The sequence below is a fragment of the Helianthus annuus genome, chromosome 15 (assembly GCF_002127325.2).
Source record: "Helianthus annuus cultivar XRQ/B chromosome 15, HanXRQr2.0-SUNRISE, whole genome shotgun sequence".
Classification (NCBI taxonomy): Eukaryota; Viridiplantae; Streptophyta; class Magnoliopsida; order Asterales; family Asteraceae; genus Helianthus; species Helianthus annuus.
In genome coordinates, this window is record NC_035447.2 from 174,101,009 (window position 1) to 174,115,610 (window position 14,602).

The 14,602-nt window shown below is 34.2% G+C and overlaps 2 protein-coding genes and 1 non-coding gene across 6 annotated transcripts; 1 reads left to right on the plus strand and 2 right to left on the minus strand.

Moving 5' to 3' along the window:
- Positions 1–3,081: 3,081 nt before the first annotated feature.
- On the minus strand, positions 3,082–8,896 carry LOC110913026 (transcription factor GTE6). 4 transcript variants are annotated; one of them, XM_035983676.1, is made up of 7 exons: positions 8,676–8,896; positions 7,868–8,029; positions 6,474–6,992; positions 6,297–6,395; positions 6,165–6,223; positions 5,103–5,253; positions 3,082–3,606 (listed from the first exon to the last, which is right to left on the minus strand). In XM_035983676.1, the coding sequence occupies exons 2-7, from the start codon at positions 8,018–8,020 to the stop codon at positions 3,409–3,411; spliced, it is 1,179 nt and encodes a 392-aa protein (XP_035839569.1). In that variant the 5' UTR covers positions 8,021–8,029; positions 8,676–8,896; the 3' UTR covers positions 3,082–3,408. The 4 variants fall into 4 exon arrangements, with proteins under 4 accessions (XP_035839569.1, XP_022013579.1, XP_035839571.1 ...); XM_022157887.2 differs by having other exon boundaries at positions 7,868–8,053; positions 8,676–8,895; XM_035983677.1 differs by having other exon boundaries at positions 3,106–3,606; positions 7,868–8,026; positions 8,676–8,895.
- Positions 8,897–10,758: 1,862 nt separating this feature from the next.
- On the minus strand, positions 10,759–10,830 carry TRNAP-AGG. The gene has a single exon. It is a non-coding gene; the product is annotated as a tRNA-Pro (tRNA).
- A 1,875-nt stretch (positions 10,831–12,705) lies between these two features.
- LOC110913025 (pentatricopeptide repeat-containing protein At2g42920, chloroplastic) lies at positions 12,706–14,335 on the plus strand. Its single transcript, XM_022157886.2, has one exon. It carries the CDS (start codon positions 12,712–12,714, stop codon positions 14,311–14,313), a length of 1,602 nt encoding a protein of 533 aa, XP_022013578.1. The 5' UTR covers positions 12,706–12,711; the 3' UTR covers positions 14,314–14,335.
- Positions 14,336–14,602: the final 267 nt, after the last annotated feature.

A 14,602-nucleotide genomic window follows, 5' to 3' on the forward strand; every position in this document is an offset into this window, starting at 1 on the left:
TAATTCATCTTAATGCTTCCCAAAGTAGTAAACCATTGCACTCCTAATACCAAATCCCAACCACCAAGAGGCATCACATAAACATCAGCTTCAAACTAAATGCCTTGCATAACCCAACGAAACCTTTAAACCATCATATCACAGACTTCCTCATGCTCATTTGCCACTTTAACCAACATAATCGGCCCTTTAACTAACCTACAACCCAACTGTTTGGTTAATGTAAGATCCAGAAAATCGTGAGAGCTTCCAGTATCCATCAACAATTGCAGCTCATATTTCCCAAAATGACCCGTCACTCGAGTAGACTTATACATATCACTACCTTCTACCGCGTTTACAGAAATCTGAGCACACTCCATCACAACTTCTTCTTCTTCTTCTTCTTCTTCTTCATTTTTTACTCTCTTCCATACACTCCACCTCTATATGGTACAACTAGGGTATTTTATAACCCCTGTACACATGCTCTTGCGAATACTTTTCATCATAGTTAAAACACAACCCTTTAGACCTTTTTTCATCCATCTCACTCTTAGTCAAGGTCCTTCTAACCACACTTCTTTTAGCTTCATTATTTATTGGTTTAACATATGGTGCTAACTATTTGTTAAATTTTGGCCTGGGTAGAATAGCTGATTTAAATCCAAATTTGTTTTTGGCTTTGATGGTTGCCTCTTGCAGATTTTCCAAACAAAAAGCTTCTTGAATATTTCTGGGATTGAACATTCTAACTTGCAATTGTATCTCATCTTCTAAACCAACAATAAAGCAACTCAAAGCATATACCCCAGGCAGTTGTAATCTAAATAGTGTCAAACTTTTCATGATATTATTGAACCGTTGTTGTGTGTTTTAAATTTTTCAACTCAGTTATAGGATCATCAAACAACTTACCAAATCTAACTTTCAAGGCTTCCACTAACTCTACCCAAGACAAGACCTCACCCTTAACCCTTCGACTAGTAAATGATTGATACCATTATAACGTTTTATCTTCAAAATGTATTGCAGCCAACCTTACCTTTGTCGCATTTGTCACTCTATCAAGTTGAAAGAACTCTTCACCTTTGAACAACCATGAAGTCAGCTCATCACCTTTGAACCGAGGGAACTCAATCTTTGTAAGCCTAGTTGTGTAGTTGAAACCTTCACCCTCATTCTGCACTTCCTGTATTTGATTTCTGGTATTACTCTGATTATTCACTATTTGAGTCAACTGAAGTGAAAATCCTGTCATCATGTTCTGCATCTCTTCCAAAACCCTCGAGTTCTCGTCAATTTTAATGTTCATCTGAAGCTGCTGACTACTTTCAGCTTTCTTAACATCTGGATTCCAAGTTTCCTTGTCATTTGGAATTACAATTGATCGAACAGTGATCAACATATGAATTTGAATTGAATCGCACAGGAATTGAATGGAATTTGATCGAAAGAATGACCAAATTCAGAATTTGAATCGAACGGCAATTTTCCCCAATTCAGTGAATTAGGGTTTAAAATTGAGAGTGTCCTAGGATAGGCTGCTCTTATACCAATGTTAAGGGTTGAATTTGAACAAGCTTGTGATTGAATAACAATGGACAAGCTGATTAACACTCAGGGATGCTCGAGATTGAAAGAGCTTCCGAAAGGTTGTTAATTGCAGTTGATGAGAGACAGAGATAAGAAGTTATTATTTTCAAAAGACACCCTATTCTATTACAACGGTTCTATTATAACCCCAAACTATTAACTACTCTTCTAACCAACACACACCACTTCCAACTAACTTCCACCTCAAGCATAACTACTTCCAACTAACTCTTATTGACCCTTTGACCATCTAAACCGTATCATGTTACCTCTCAAATATTTCAGGTTTCAAATTGTGTTCCCGATACAACTTTTTTTTTGCCATCCTTATGGCTAATAATGATAAGATGTCCTTTACTCATTTACAAAATACAAACGAACGTGTAACTATTATCATGTCTTAACAGCTTTTAGAAAGATTGATCACGATGGTTTCAATAACAATGACTGTTTTCATAAACGATCCATCAGAGATGAGATTTGTGCCTTTCATATATGATAACAATTGTCTGAGCTAGCCGGATAATGTGACATTGCAAGAAATGATAAGGCTAACGAAGTGGGCAAGAAAATTACCCAACTTATAGGGGTGTAACTTTTGCTATGTTTAGAGTTACATGATACATTTTACAATTTAGAATCATAGATACAAACACAAACGGAAATGCAATAGACAATAAATCAGCGTCACGAGTTGATAAAGGGTTCTTACTGTATCGAGTTCATCGTTGTACAGGTTTCATCAAGAAGAAGGATGACACAATGTTGTCGTGCGTAGATGTATCAACAACTTTTCAAACAGGAAAACAGAGATTTTATTTTACTTTCATTCAACTACACTACTTTTGACCGTTTAGAAGACAAATAAAATATAGACAAAAGATCAAATACAAATAACTTTACCGTACAAAACGTACGAACTGAAGGTTTTGCTGAAAAATGCAATGGTATGTTCGTAATTATTTACTCATAGAGTAATTATCAACATTACTCTACAAATAATCTTGTAGGGTAATTTTGATCTTGTAGAGTAATTTTGTAAAATGTTCTTGTAGAGTAATTTTAATCTTGTAGCGTAATTTTGATCTTGTATGGTAATTATCAAAATTACTTTACAAGTGTATCAAACTTACTCTACATCAAAATTACTCTACAAGTTTATCTAAATTTTTTTCTGCAAGTTTAACAAACAACATATGATTCAAAATTACTCTACAAAAATCATTTGTAGAGTAATTATACTACTCTACAAAATTACCTTACAAGATCAAAATTACCATACAAGATCAATTGTAGAGTATTTATGATACTCTACAAGATCAAAATTACGCTACAAGAACATTTTACGAAATTACTCTACAAGATCAAAATAACCCTACAAGATCATTTGTAGAGTAATTTTGATATTTACTCTACGAGTGAATAATTACGAAAATGTCACCGCGTTTTTCTGTCTTTTTCATGCCTTTCGTACGTTATGTACGATAAGACACCTTATACGGGAACTAACTCATAAAATATAACGTTGTATACTTGTAAATAGAAAATTTTAGTCGATCAGTGTGTCAACAAACTCCTCACCCCCTCCATTTCTGCCTATAGATGATACATGTACATGATGATAGCAACTACTCTTTACGATGTTCGGTATCCCCATACATGATTGATGGATATACCAACACTCGATTAGTTCTAGTTTATCGATGCATGGATTGAAAAGAAAGAAATGAGAATCTAACATCTAATACAACCCGAGAATCATGCATGCATAACTCAGTGAATGATGATGCTCTATAAAGATCACCGTCATGTTATGTGTGCAGGAGTGTGCGATTAGCGTTTCTGGTTCCTTTTCTTTGCAGTCTTGGCAAGTGCATTACATATCTGCATTTTCCGCTTGGACACGATGGTTTCGATGGGGTTCACAGGACTATCAGCTTTGTTTCCGACTTCAAACGTTGCATCATTCTTGACTTGGCCATGGAGAGCGTCTTTTACAAAATACTTTAACCTCCATAGTGTTAATTCACTCTACACACCACGTACAATATAGTTGTGAGGCACAAAATTATCTTTTATAACAGTGGAAACCCATCACTAGAAAACTCACATGCCCCACCGATCATAGTTGTTAATAGCGGCTATAGCGACCGCTATAGCGCGCTATGTAGCCATGCGACCAAGTGTCGCTATATGGGTCTTAGCGATCAATAGCGAACTTAGCGACAGTTAGGTTTTTTTTTTTTTTTTGATGTTAATATCAATTAGATATAGCTATAAAATAGTTGGATTTATAGGTTTTTGTTAAATATACATGTAAAATAGCATATATCCAAGGGTATTTTGATGTAATATACATATAATAATTTTCAAAATTCTTTTTCTAGTGTAATCGCTATTTATAAATAGCCGTCGCTATTTGTCGCTATTCGCTACGTAGCCTATAGGTGTCTTGTCGCTATTTGTCGCTATTCGCTATCGACAACTATGCCACCGATACCTTTTAGCCGCTGACGTTGGGCAGGTGGTTTTCAAGATGTTAAAGACATAAACAAATGATCATGTAAAAAATTACGTAAACGTCACAAGGATTTCAACTAGTAGTGGTAAAATGAGCAACAATACCACACTAGTGGGTTGGGTAATGGCTCAAAAAACGTACAATTTTACATGTGTCGAGAATTAGATTATTTGAAATTTAACGTCCAATAATCCAAGTTTATGTACAACTAGATTATACTCCCGTGTATTACACGGGTTGATAAATGTAATGTTATATAATTAGTAATAAAAAAGTTATGTTTAAAAATATATATGCATTGCACGACTGAATAAACCTATGTATGATACTAATAGAATAAAATATAATGTAATTTGTTAACATATACAATCGTCAAGATATGTATTTAAAAAATGAACATCGACTTGACAGTTATAAATTTTCTTAAGTTAATTTTTTAAACATTATTTCTTTAAACTGGGTATTAACATTGATTTTTTTAATACCACCTATTTTAAATATTTAACATATTTTATTTTTATCATTTCTACCATCCAACCACATTAAGTGTTTGAAAATTTTTAGAAATCACTCATAAAAACAATTATCATCATTATTCTTCGTTCTTTTTAATATTTTAACCAACTTTCAAGTTAGTGAAGCTTTTAAGCATAGTTATTAAAGCGAGCGCCCAGGCGCGCCTAGGCCCAAATAAAAATTAATAATATATTAAATTTATTTGTTTAATGATATAATAACTATCTTTAATTAAAAAATACTTATTCATACTTAAGTAGAAGAGACGGGCGGGAAAACAAAAAAATAGATGGTTCCAATGAATGACACGTGTCCCACATTGTTTTCTTTTATTATATAGTATAGATAGATTCACATAAAAATGTTCTTGATAAATATGATTTTTTGCATAAAATAAAATAAAATGATTTAACAAGTTTTATGCTATGAAGAGTTGTACAACTTAATATATGTATGTGGTTAAAGATACATTTAAAAAATTAATGTTCACCTGAGCATCAATGTCGAGGTCAATCTCTGCTGCTGTTGACTGAAAACTCGGATTATGCCGAGCTACAATATCGAGTGCCTTACTAAGATCTTCAGGACATAAGCGAGTAAGGGCTATCCCGATGTTTCTTTTGTCTTCAGTCGACATTTTCCTGACAAAATTTTACGGTTTCAGCTTTTTCATAGACTTAATTAACACTTAGTGTTATCTTTGACTAATAATCAAATACCTAAAACTAACCTTGATAAGAAAAAGGTAAGAAAATTCATGGGCCACTATAAACATAACCATTATAAGAAACAAGCAGAAAAACCGAGTAACCTAACCATAACCGAAAAAGCCAAACCAAACCAAAATCACCGGAAAAAAACCAGAAAACAGATGGTTCCGCTTTAATATTATCGATAACTGACTGTACTAGTCATAGTTGTTAATGGCAAATAGCGATAAGGTACCTTTATGCTACATAGCGATAAATAGCGGGCGCTATTTTATAAATAGCAATACACTAAAAAAATTGTATGTATATTATATCAAAATACCTTGGTATATACGCTATTTTACATGTATTATGTATATTTATATTCTATAGCTATATTTTCGAGCCGGAGGTCTCACTGGAAGCAGCCTCTCTATTCCTACGGGGTAGAGGTAAGGTTGTCTACATCTTACCCTCCTCAGACCCTACCTTAGCCTTGCTATTGGTGGGATTTACTGAGTATGTTGATGATTTAAAAAAAAAAAAAAAACTGAAATCCCGCTATTTATGGATGCATACCCTGTAGCGACCTTCGACCTATACGCTACGCTATTCGCTATAGCGACCATAGCAACCGCTATTGACAACTATGGTACTGGTAGCTTTTTGGTTACTTACATTAACAAAACCGAACCGATATATAACCAAACCAAACAAACCGCTTATTGTATATCCTTTAAGAATTAGCATTATTGCGGGAGAAACTTCAGAATTTCAATACTATTTAAGACCCAAATATGTACTAAATCTGTTGAAATAAGAAAACTTGAATGAGAGTAGTAGATGATATGACGTTAACGTACCTGCATTTTTGAACCACAGTCTCTCTAAGTTTTTCCAACTGCATATCAGTTTCATACAGCTGAAGTAAAAACAAAGTCAGTTCAAACTCTCAAAACTACAACTGTTTTAATTTCAAGAAATAATAAGTTTACCTCATTACTTAGATCCCTAGCCATTTTAGCGTGAGCTGCCTCTTGACTACGCTGAATGCTCAATTGCGCTTCTGCTTCCTCTTCCTCTCGCCTTTTTTCCTACTCAGATTGTATCTAAATAAGGACTAACATATGACAGAATTTACAAAAGGATCAACTGCCAACTGTAACAGTTACCTCTTCAGTAACCCTTGGTAAAAACTGAAGCCATTTCTCTTCAAACTTTTCCAACAAAGTTTTGGCCATCGCATGAACGTCGCTTTTATCATCATTATATTTCATAGCATTCTGAAAAACCAACCGAACGTCGGAACATATATCCCGAACATGTTTGTATTCGGTACCATCCTTCGCCTCCATTTGATTTTTTATCGTACTGAAGTCCATCGGCCTATCGATTACCTCATAATAGTCACGCAATCCAAGACCTTCAACGTCTACGGGTTGCATAAATGGCCAGGCCCACTTGTGCTGAGTGATCTGGCGCAGAATTGAGCCAAATTGTCGCATAATATCCTGCATTCTCTTGGCAGCGATTGCCTCTCTGCGTGCTGCTTCTTGTTGATGTTTCTTATACCCTGGAATATGCTTTAACTTTTCTTTATCCTTTACAAAAGAGCTTTTTTGAGAAGTACCGGATTGCATTTTGCTTGAAGTCAAGTAGAACTGTTCGATCTCATTTACTCTTTGCTCAAGCTGCAAACAAGCATAAAGCTAGTAAGATAAGGTTCAAAAGACCCTAAGGCCTAATCAAACATCATCATATCCATCCATAGAACATACATTAAAGTTGTGATTTGTGAAAAGAATAACCAGGCTGTTCATTCCATGAAGAAATTAATACCAACATGTTTCCATTCTTATATGTTAGGTCATTTTACCCCTAAAAGACAAATTGACAAATGATAGTTCTTATATAGGAGCAAAGGGATGAATGGAAAATGCAAACTGGCAATAGAATTACTTGACAAGCACCATAAGTTTCGGTATCCATAATTTTACCAATAAACAAATCAAAACCCCTCACTCACATTATCAATAATTATATGTCTGTTATGAACTGTATAAACTACTGTGGGCCCAACCTAGCGACTCGTTCACGAAGCCCAAGTTATGAGGCCCAACAAGATGAACCCACATGTGTGAACAATGAAGGATCATCGCAGAATATATATCAGCAAAGAATTAGATTAGAGGGAAAATGAAGATTGCTGAAAGTATTATTGTTTCTTCTTCCCATCTCTCGATCTGCATTCTCTGTTCTTCCCATCCCTTCTTCTGATTACTTATGTTTATTACTTTCGAATCCGTAGTTGTAATCATTCCAGAAAATCAATAAGAATTCAAACCCTTTACTTAGCACAGGTCATTTATCTTTTGGTTGTGTTAAACATCAGATCACTTCAATGTCAGGGTACGCATAGCACCGCCATATTTGGCCCCACGAAAACAAGCACACGCTTAATCATAATCAAATCAAACCAGAAAAGAAAAACAGCAAAAACGGAAGTAAATGCGAATTATACATTCAAGACTCTTATAGGTCAAGTAACAGAAGATCCAAGTCTGACCTTTTCAACCTTGGTGAACAAATCATCCACTTGATGTCCAATATCATCATCATCATCGTCAGCAGCAGCAGCAGCAGCAACAGCATTATTCTCCTCCATCTTCTCTATCCCATCACCATCAACATCAATACCAATCATCAAATCTTCTTCCATTTCCTTCTTCTTTGTACAAAAAGGAACTACAATCTAAACAGTATAATAACTCTTACAACAATAGCACAGTAATTAATTCACTTATCAATTAGATCATCTCCATCTTAAATTCACATGACTACCAAATCAGAACACAAATTCATTATAATCAATTTAATTGACGGTGAACGTATCGGCGTAATATTAATTATGCACAAAAAATATTGGACTTATACTATCGTGTTTTCCGCGATAACTAATTCAAATTCAGTTGAGAATCACACAAGCATAGACTTGTGTAATCATATAAGAGCTTGCAAAACAAACAAAAAGCGAGATTCGACAAGGATTCGTATTAGCAGCGTAATTATACACAAATTATTCTACATATACTATCATGTTTATTGCCATAACTAATTTCAAATTCAATTGAAAAATACAAAAGCAAAACGCATCTGTAATTATATAACTTATAGGAGCTTTCAAATCAAACAGAAAGCGAGATTCGCACCAGAATTCGTATCGGCGTAACAATTATGCACAAAATTGTTGGAGTTATACTAGATTACTATCATGTATATTGTCAATTATCATAACTAATTCAAATTCAGTTGAGAATTGCACAAGAACAGACGTCTGTAATCGTATAAGAGCTTGCAGAAAGCCAGATTCGTACCAGAATTATTGATTGAATGATGAATCGGTAGAGTGAGAGGTAAAAATGTCAACTCAGCCTTCGAATCTTACGTCACTGGTCGCCAAGCAAGGTGTAGCCGGAGATACGCCGCGGTCTCTGCGCAACGGCGTGATAAACAGATGCCGCCGGTGAAGGTTTCCGGTAGGGCGAGTCGGTAGTAGAAGCCGTAGGGGTTTCTCGCTTTAATCAATGAAATGATTTACAATAAAGTCTCAAATTGTTGAGGTTTTTTTTTTTTTTTTTTTTTTTTTTTTTTTTTTTTTTTTTTTGGTAAATTGGACACCAAAGTTAACAATTTAATCATTTTTGCCGTTTTTTGTTTTATACTACTTTTTAGTAATCATGTAATTATCGCGTAATTAACTCTTATTATTTCGAGTTAAATGTCATTTTAGTCTCTCTTTGGTTTGGACCATTTTGCTAATACCGTTGCAATTTTAGTCCACTATATGTTAACTTCATCTATTATTTCCGTTAACGAGAAGGGCAATTCGGTCATTTTAAATGTCTGAATTGCCCTTCTAGTTAACAGAGTTACATATAAAATGACTAAATTACCATTCTCGTTAACAGAAAAAATGGATGAAGTTAACCCAATAGACTAAAATGGCAATGGTAAAACCTTTTTGGACTCACAGACGAAAAATGAAACATTTGGACTAAACTAGCAAAATTGCTCAAACCACAGCCACTAAAATGGCATTTTTTTTTAACTGCAAATTTGGATCACTGTAGTATCATCGTGCCACCAGCGAAACCACTCAATCATATTCATCTCCGCTAGGCATAATGTCTATACACCAATTCAGGAGAAAACCCAATAAATATGAGAAAACTCCCTTGTAGGAATCGAATCCAGAGCCTATTGGTCCCAAAGTCTTATCCTACCCCTAAGATACCACTAGGCTATAAAATCATGGTCCACTAAAATTGCATTTAACTCTATTATTTAAAACAAAATATTTCTTTTTTCTCTTATTATTCAATTCTATGTTTCTTAGTTATTTGACTAAATAATAATTTTTGAGATGTTAAGTCCGTCTCGATTTCACACAACGAAACGTATATAAAAAATACGTTATGAATTCGGCTCAGTTTTACACAACGAAACGTAGATAAAAGAAATTGTCTTGACATAGATAAAGTCTTGTAATATAAATGTTCACACAGCGAAACATACATAAAAAAACACGTCGTTACGTAGATAAAATCTTTTAGAATCTATAGTTTTTCACACAACGAAACGTACATAAAAATTATGCCATGGGTTCGGCTTGGTTTTACACAATGAAACGTAGATGAAAATACGTCTTGACGTAGATAAAATCTTGTAATATAAATTTTCACACGGCAAAACGAAGATAAAAAATGAGTCGTGACGTTGATAAAATCGTTTGAAATCTATAGCTTTTCACACAACGAAACGTACTTAAAAAAATGTCATGGGTTCCGCTTGGTTTTACACAATGAAGCGTAGATAAAAATATGTCTTCACGTAGATAAAATCTTGTAATATAAATTTTCACACAACGGAACGTAGATAAAGAATACGTTGTGACATAGATAAAATCTTTTAGAATCTATAGCTTTTCACTTAACGAAACATAGATAAAAAAATACGTAGTTGGTTCGGCTCGGTTTCACACAACGAAACCTGGATAAAAAATATGACGTGAGATAGATAAAATCTTTTAGAATCTATAGATTTTCCCACAACGAAACATAGATAAAAATTACGTAGTAAGCTCGGTTAAATTTCACACAATAAAACGTAGATAAAAAAATGTGTCATCACATTAATAAAATCTTTTAGAATCTATTTTCACACAATGATATTCATTAAACCCAAACTTATACACGAATTTATGTTAGATTTGGTGTATCTGTGCCACAAATACACAACATATCATGTTATTAAAAATAAAACTAGGAGATATGGGAGAAGGGCCATTATAATTTGTATTCTATGAAAAATAAAATTGGCGATATCTTGTGTTATCATGTTATCAAAAAGCATGAGCGTATAAAAAAAGACATAAATAAATTACCAAGTAAAAAAGATGGGGCATTCCGAGAATTGAACTCGGGACCTCTCGCACCCTAAGCGAGAATCATACCACTAGACCAAATGCCCATTTTGTTACTGTTCTGAGTCTAAATATTTATTTGGGTTCCTGTAATTTATCTTGATTTTTTTTCTGTTTGAAGTTTAATTTCTGATGGAATGAAAATTTAATTTGATCACCTTTACATAATCACAACTCAGATCGTACCATGCCACCTGGTAGTCATGTCTAGTTGGGATCAAATCATGTGTTCATTGTTTTTATTGTCGATGTCATCTTAAAGATACACTATTCTTTCTTCAATCTAATATTCGTGTGTGTTTGGGACCAATCAGTCTCTACCCCCGCATATTCGAGTGACGTTTGCTCGAAAAGTCAATTTGCCACCACTAGCATTGGACGTGGCTACAAGCTTTATTTAAAATAGAATATTTCAATATTAAACTCTAAGACCATGTGTAGTCATAAGCCCCTTTATGGGCGTTATGCGACACATGTCGTGTCACGTCACACATGGGCTTTATTGGGCGTTATATCACTGGAGCCCGTAGTCATAAAGCCCCTACCTCACCATTACTCAATTAATTAATAACCCCTTCAATTATGCATACATATGTACGTATATATATGCGTGTGAGTGGGGGTAAAGGTTTGCAAATCCTTCACGCCGCTATGAACATAGCGCTGGCATCAAAAAACTACCCCATAGCGTCGCCTGTAATGGTGTGGCGGGCACTATGGGGCGCTATAGCTCAAAAAATTCCCCCCCATGGCGCCCCACTACGTAAGACCTAATGATTATAACTCATAACACAACTATTATTGCATTATAATCATAAAATATACGGCTAAATACAAATTAGGATGGTATTATATTGTGTATGTAACACCAGTAAGGTGCAACCACACATAATTATTCATTTATTCTTAGAACAAATTTATCCGAAGACCTATGTAATTGAAAATTATTAAGGCCAATGTGGCGGTATGTATATTGTGTTACTTACATCAACTTCAAAAAAAAAAAAAAAAATGCCAAATGATAAAATGAATATAAGTTTGTAGAAAATACAATCATTTTAACATATAATATGTCAATACCTTATTAAAAATATTTTTATCTTAAAAGACAACTTACATAATTTAGTTCTTTTTATCAAAGTTGATATACACATAATACATACTTAGCTATCTATGTAACAAGTTTTTTACTTAAATTATCTTAATAAAAATAATTAAGCACTTGCATTTCATTCATATGCATTATCCTTCAAATCAAAGTTGATGTACACATAATATATACTTAGGTATCTATGTAACAAGTTTATTACATAAATTATCTCAATAAAAAATTAAAATTAATTAAGCACTTGCATTTCATTCATATACATTATTTTTCAATAAATAAAATCATTTTTATTTTAGATGTACGTGTTGAGTTATGGAAGAGAACTCCAATTTTTATGTGTTTAATGTCAACTTAATATATCACAGTATAATAAACAAAAGAACAATTAGATATTAATAATTTTAATAACTTATAATGACATATTTAACTTTCTCTTCGTTGCCAAAAACAATTTCACTCATATAATCATAACATATTTATAAGTGATTTCGCTCATATAGATGGTTATGAGCGACACAAAAAAACGTGCATTTCCTCTGTGTGAAATCAAATATAAATTTATGATAATTATACAAGTAAGATTGTCTTCTACAACCGAAAATGAAAAGTATTACGGTTTAAATTGTCATTCTTAATTATTATCAGCCAAAAAATATTACGGTCTGCATTATTAAAATAGTTTTTTTTTCAAATAAAAAAATGTTCAGTATTTTTATGGTTTGCATTATTAAAATTATTTTTTCAAAATAAAAAATATTCAGTATTTTTAATTTAATATAATGATTATTTTTAGTGTAATCCAATAGAAAATTACTGGAAAATGGTGCCTTGCATCTGCTCATCTTCAACCTCCTCCATATCCAAATTCATTTCAGAACAACCATACCTCTCCCTTCTAGAAACCAAATGCTCCACTATCAAACACCTTCAAATCATACACGCTCAAATCATCAAGACCGGTTTAATCAAAGACACCATTGCAGCCTCTCGCCTGTTAGCATTCGCCGCCACTTCCTCAGCAGCCGATATCAATTACGCTCTAACATTATTCAATCACATACAAAACCCCAACATTTTCACCTGGAACACCATCATCAGAGGCTTCTCCAGAAGCTCAAACCCTCGTATGGCCATTTCCTTGTTTATTGAAATGTTGTGTAATTCGGTTGTTGATCCAGATAATCTCACTTACCCTTCGGTTTTCAAGGCGTATGCTGAACTGGGTTTGTGTAAAAATGGAGCTCAGCTTCATGGGAGAGTTTTGAAGTTAGGGTTATTGTTTGATGATTATATATGTAACAGTATTGTGCACATGTATGCGAATTGCGGGTGTTTCGGTGAGGCGTTTGAGGTGTTTGGAGATGGGGAGGGTATGGATGTTGTTGCGTGGAATTCGATGGTTATCTCGCTTGCGAAATTTGGGAGAGTTGATGATGCGCGGAAGGTGTTTGATGAAATGCCTGAAAGAAGTTTGGTTTCGTGGAATAGTATGATAAGTGGGTATGTAAGGGCGGGGAAGTGGGTTGAGGCGTTGAGTCTTTTTAGAGTTATGCAAGCGGAGAAGATGAAGCCGTGTGCGTTTACGCTTGTGAGTTTGCTAAACGCTTTGGCGCAATTAGGAGCGCTGAAACAAGGGGAGTGGGTTCATGATTACATCAAGAGGAATAAAGTCGAACTGAATGTGATTTTAACTACCGCACTTATCAACATGTACTGCAAATGTGGGAGCGTTGAAAGAGCATGGGAAGTGTTTGAATCATCCCCTGTGAAGGGATTATCTTGTTGGAACTCGATGATCATGGGTCTTGCGATGCATGGGCGTGAAAATGAAGCGATCGAGCTATTCTCCAGGCTCGATTCACCTGATGATGTAAGTTTTATTGGTGTTCTGACGGCGTGTAATCACTCAAGATCGGTTGGAAAAGCAAAACATTATTTTTCTTTAATGAAAGAAAGATATAAAATTAAACCATCAATTAAGCACTATGGTTGCATGATAGATGTGCTATGTAGAGCAGGGCTGCTTAAAGAAGCAGAAACACTTATAAAAAGCATGCCGATGAAACCCGATGCTGTTATATGGGGATCTGTATTGTCATCTTGTCGGAGGTATGGAGACGTTAAAATGGGTCAATGGGCTTATAACAATCTGCTTGATTTAGGTGTGGATGAGAGCTGTGGTCATGTTCTGTTGTCGAATGTGTATGCAGCGGGTGGTCAGTTTGAGATGGCGATACAAGAAAGAATGTTGATGAAAGAAAAACGGATAGAAAAGAACCCGGGATGCAGCCTAATTGAAGTGGATGGGGAAGTTCATGAATTTGTTGCTGGTGGAAGGTTGCATCCTCAAGTTCAAGAGATTCATTGTTTGTTAGAAAATTTAACCTTGATGTTGCATGACATCAATTTCCATAACCCTTGACAGAACAATTGCAATGTATGTATTGATCATGAACAGGGATGATTAAATGATTATAAGAAAAAAGATGGTAGACATTATAATACGAAAAAATTTATTTAACAATCGTTTGCTGATCAATTTCATTATGTAGTTATGTATTACCTAGTCCGGTTTCTATATTGTGTTATATAGAAGATTCGCCGTTTAAAAAAAAATATATTACCTTGTATAAATACAGATATAGACTGGTATAGATTATCATCATTTGATCATGCATAATTGCATATATGTTGTTTTAATATTAATTTGG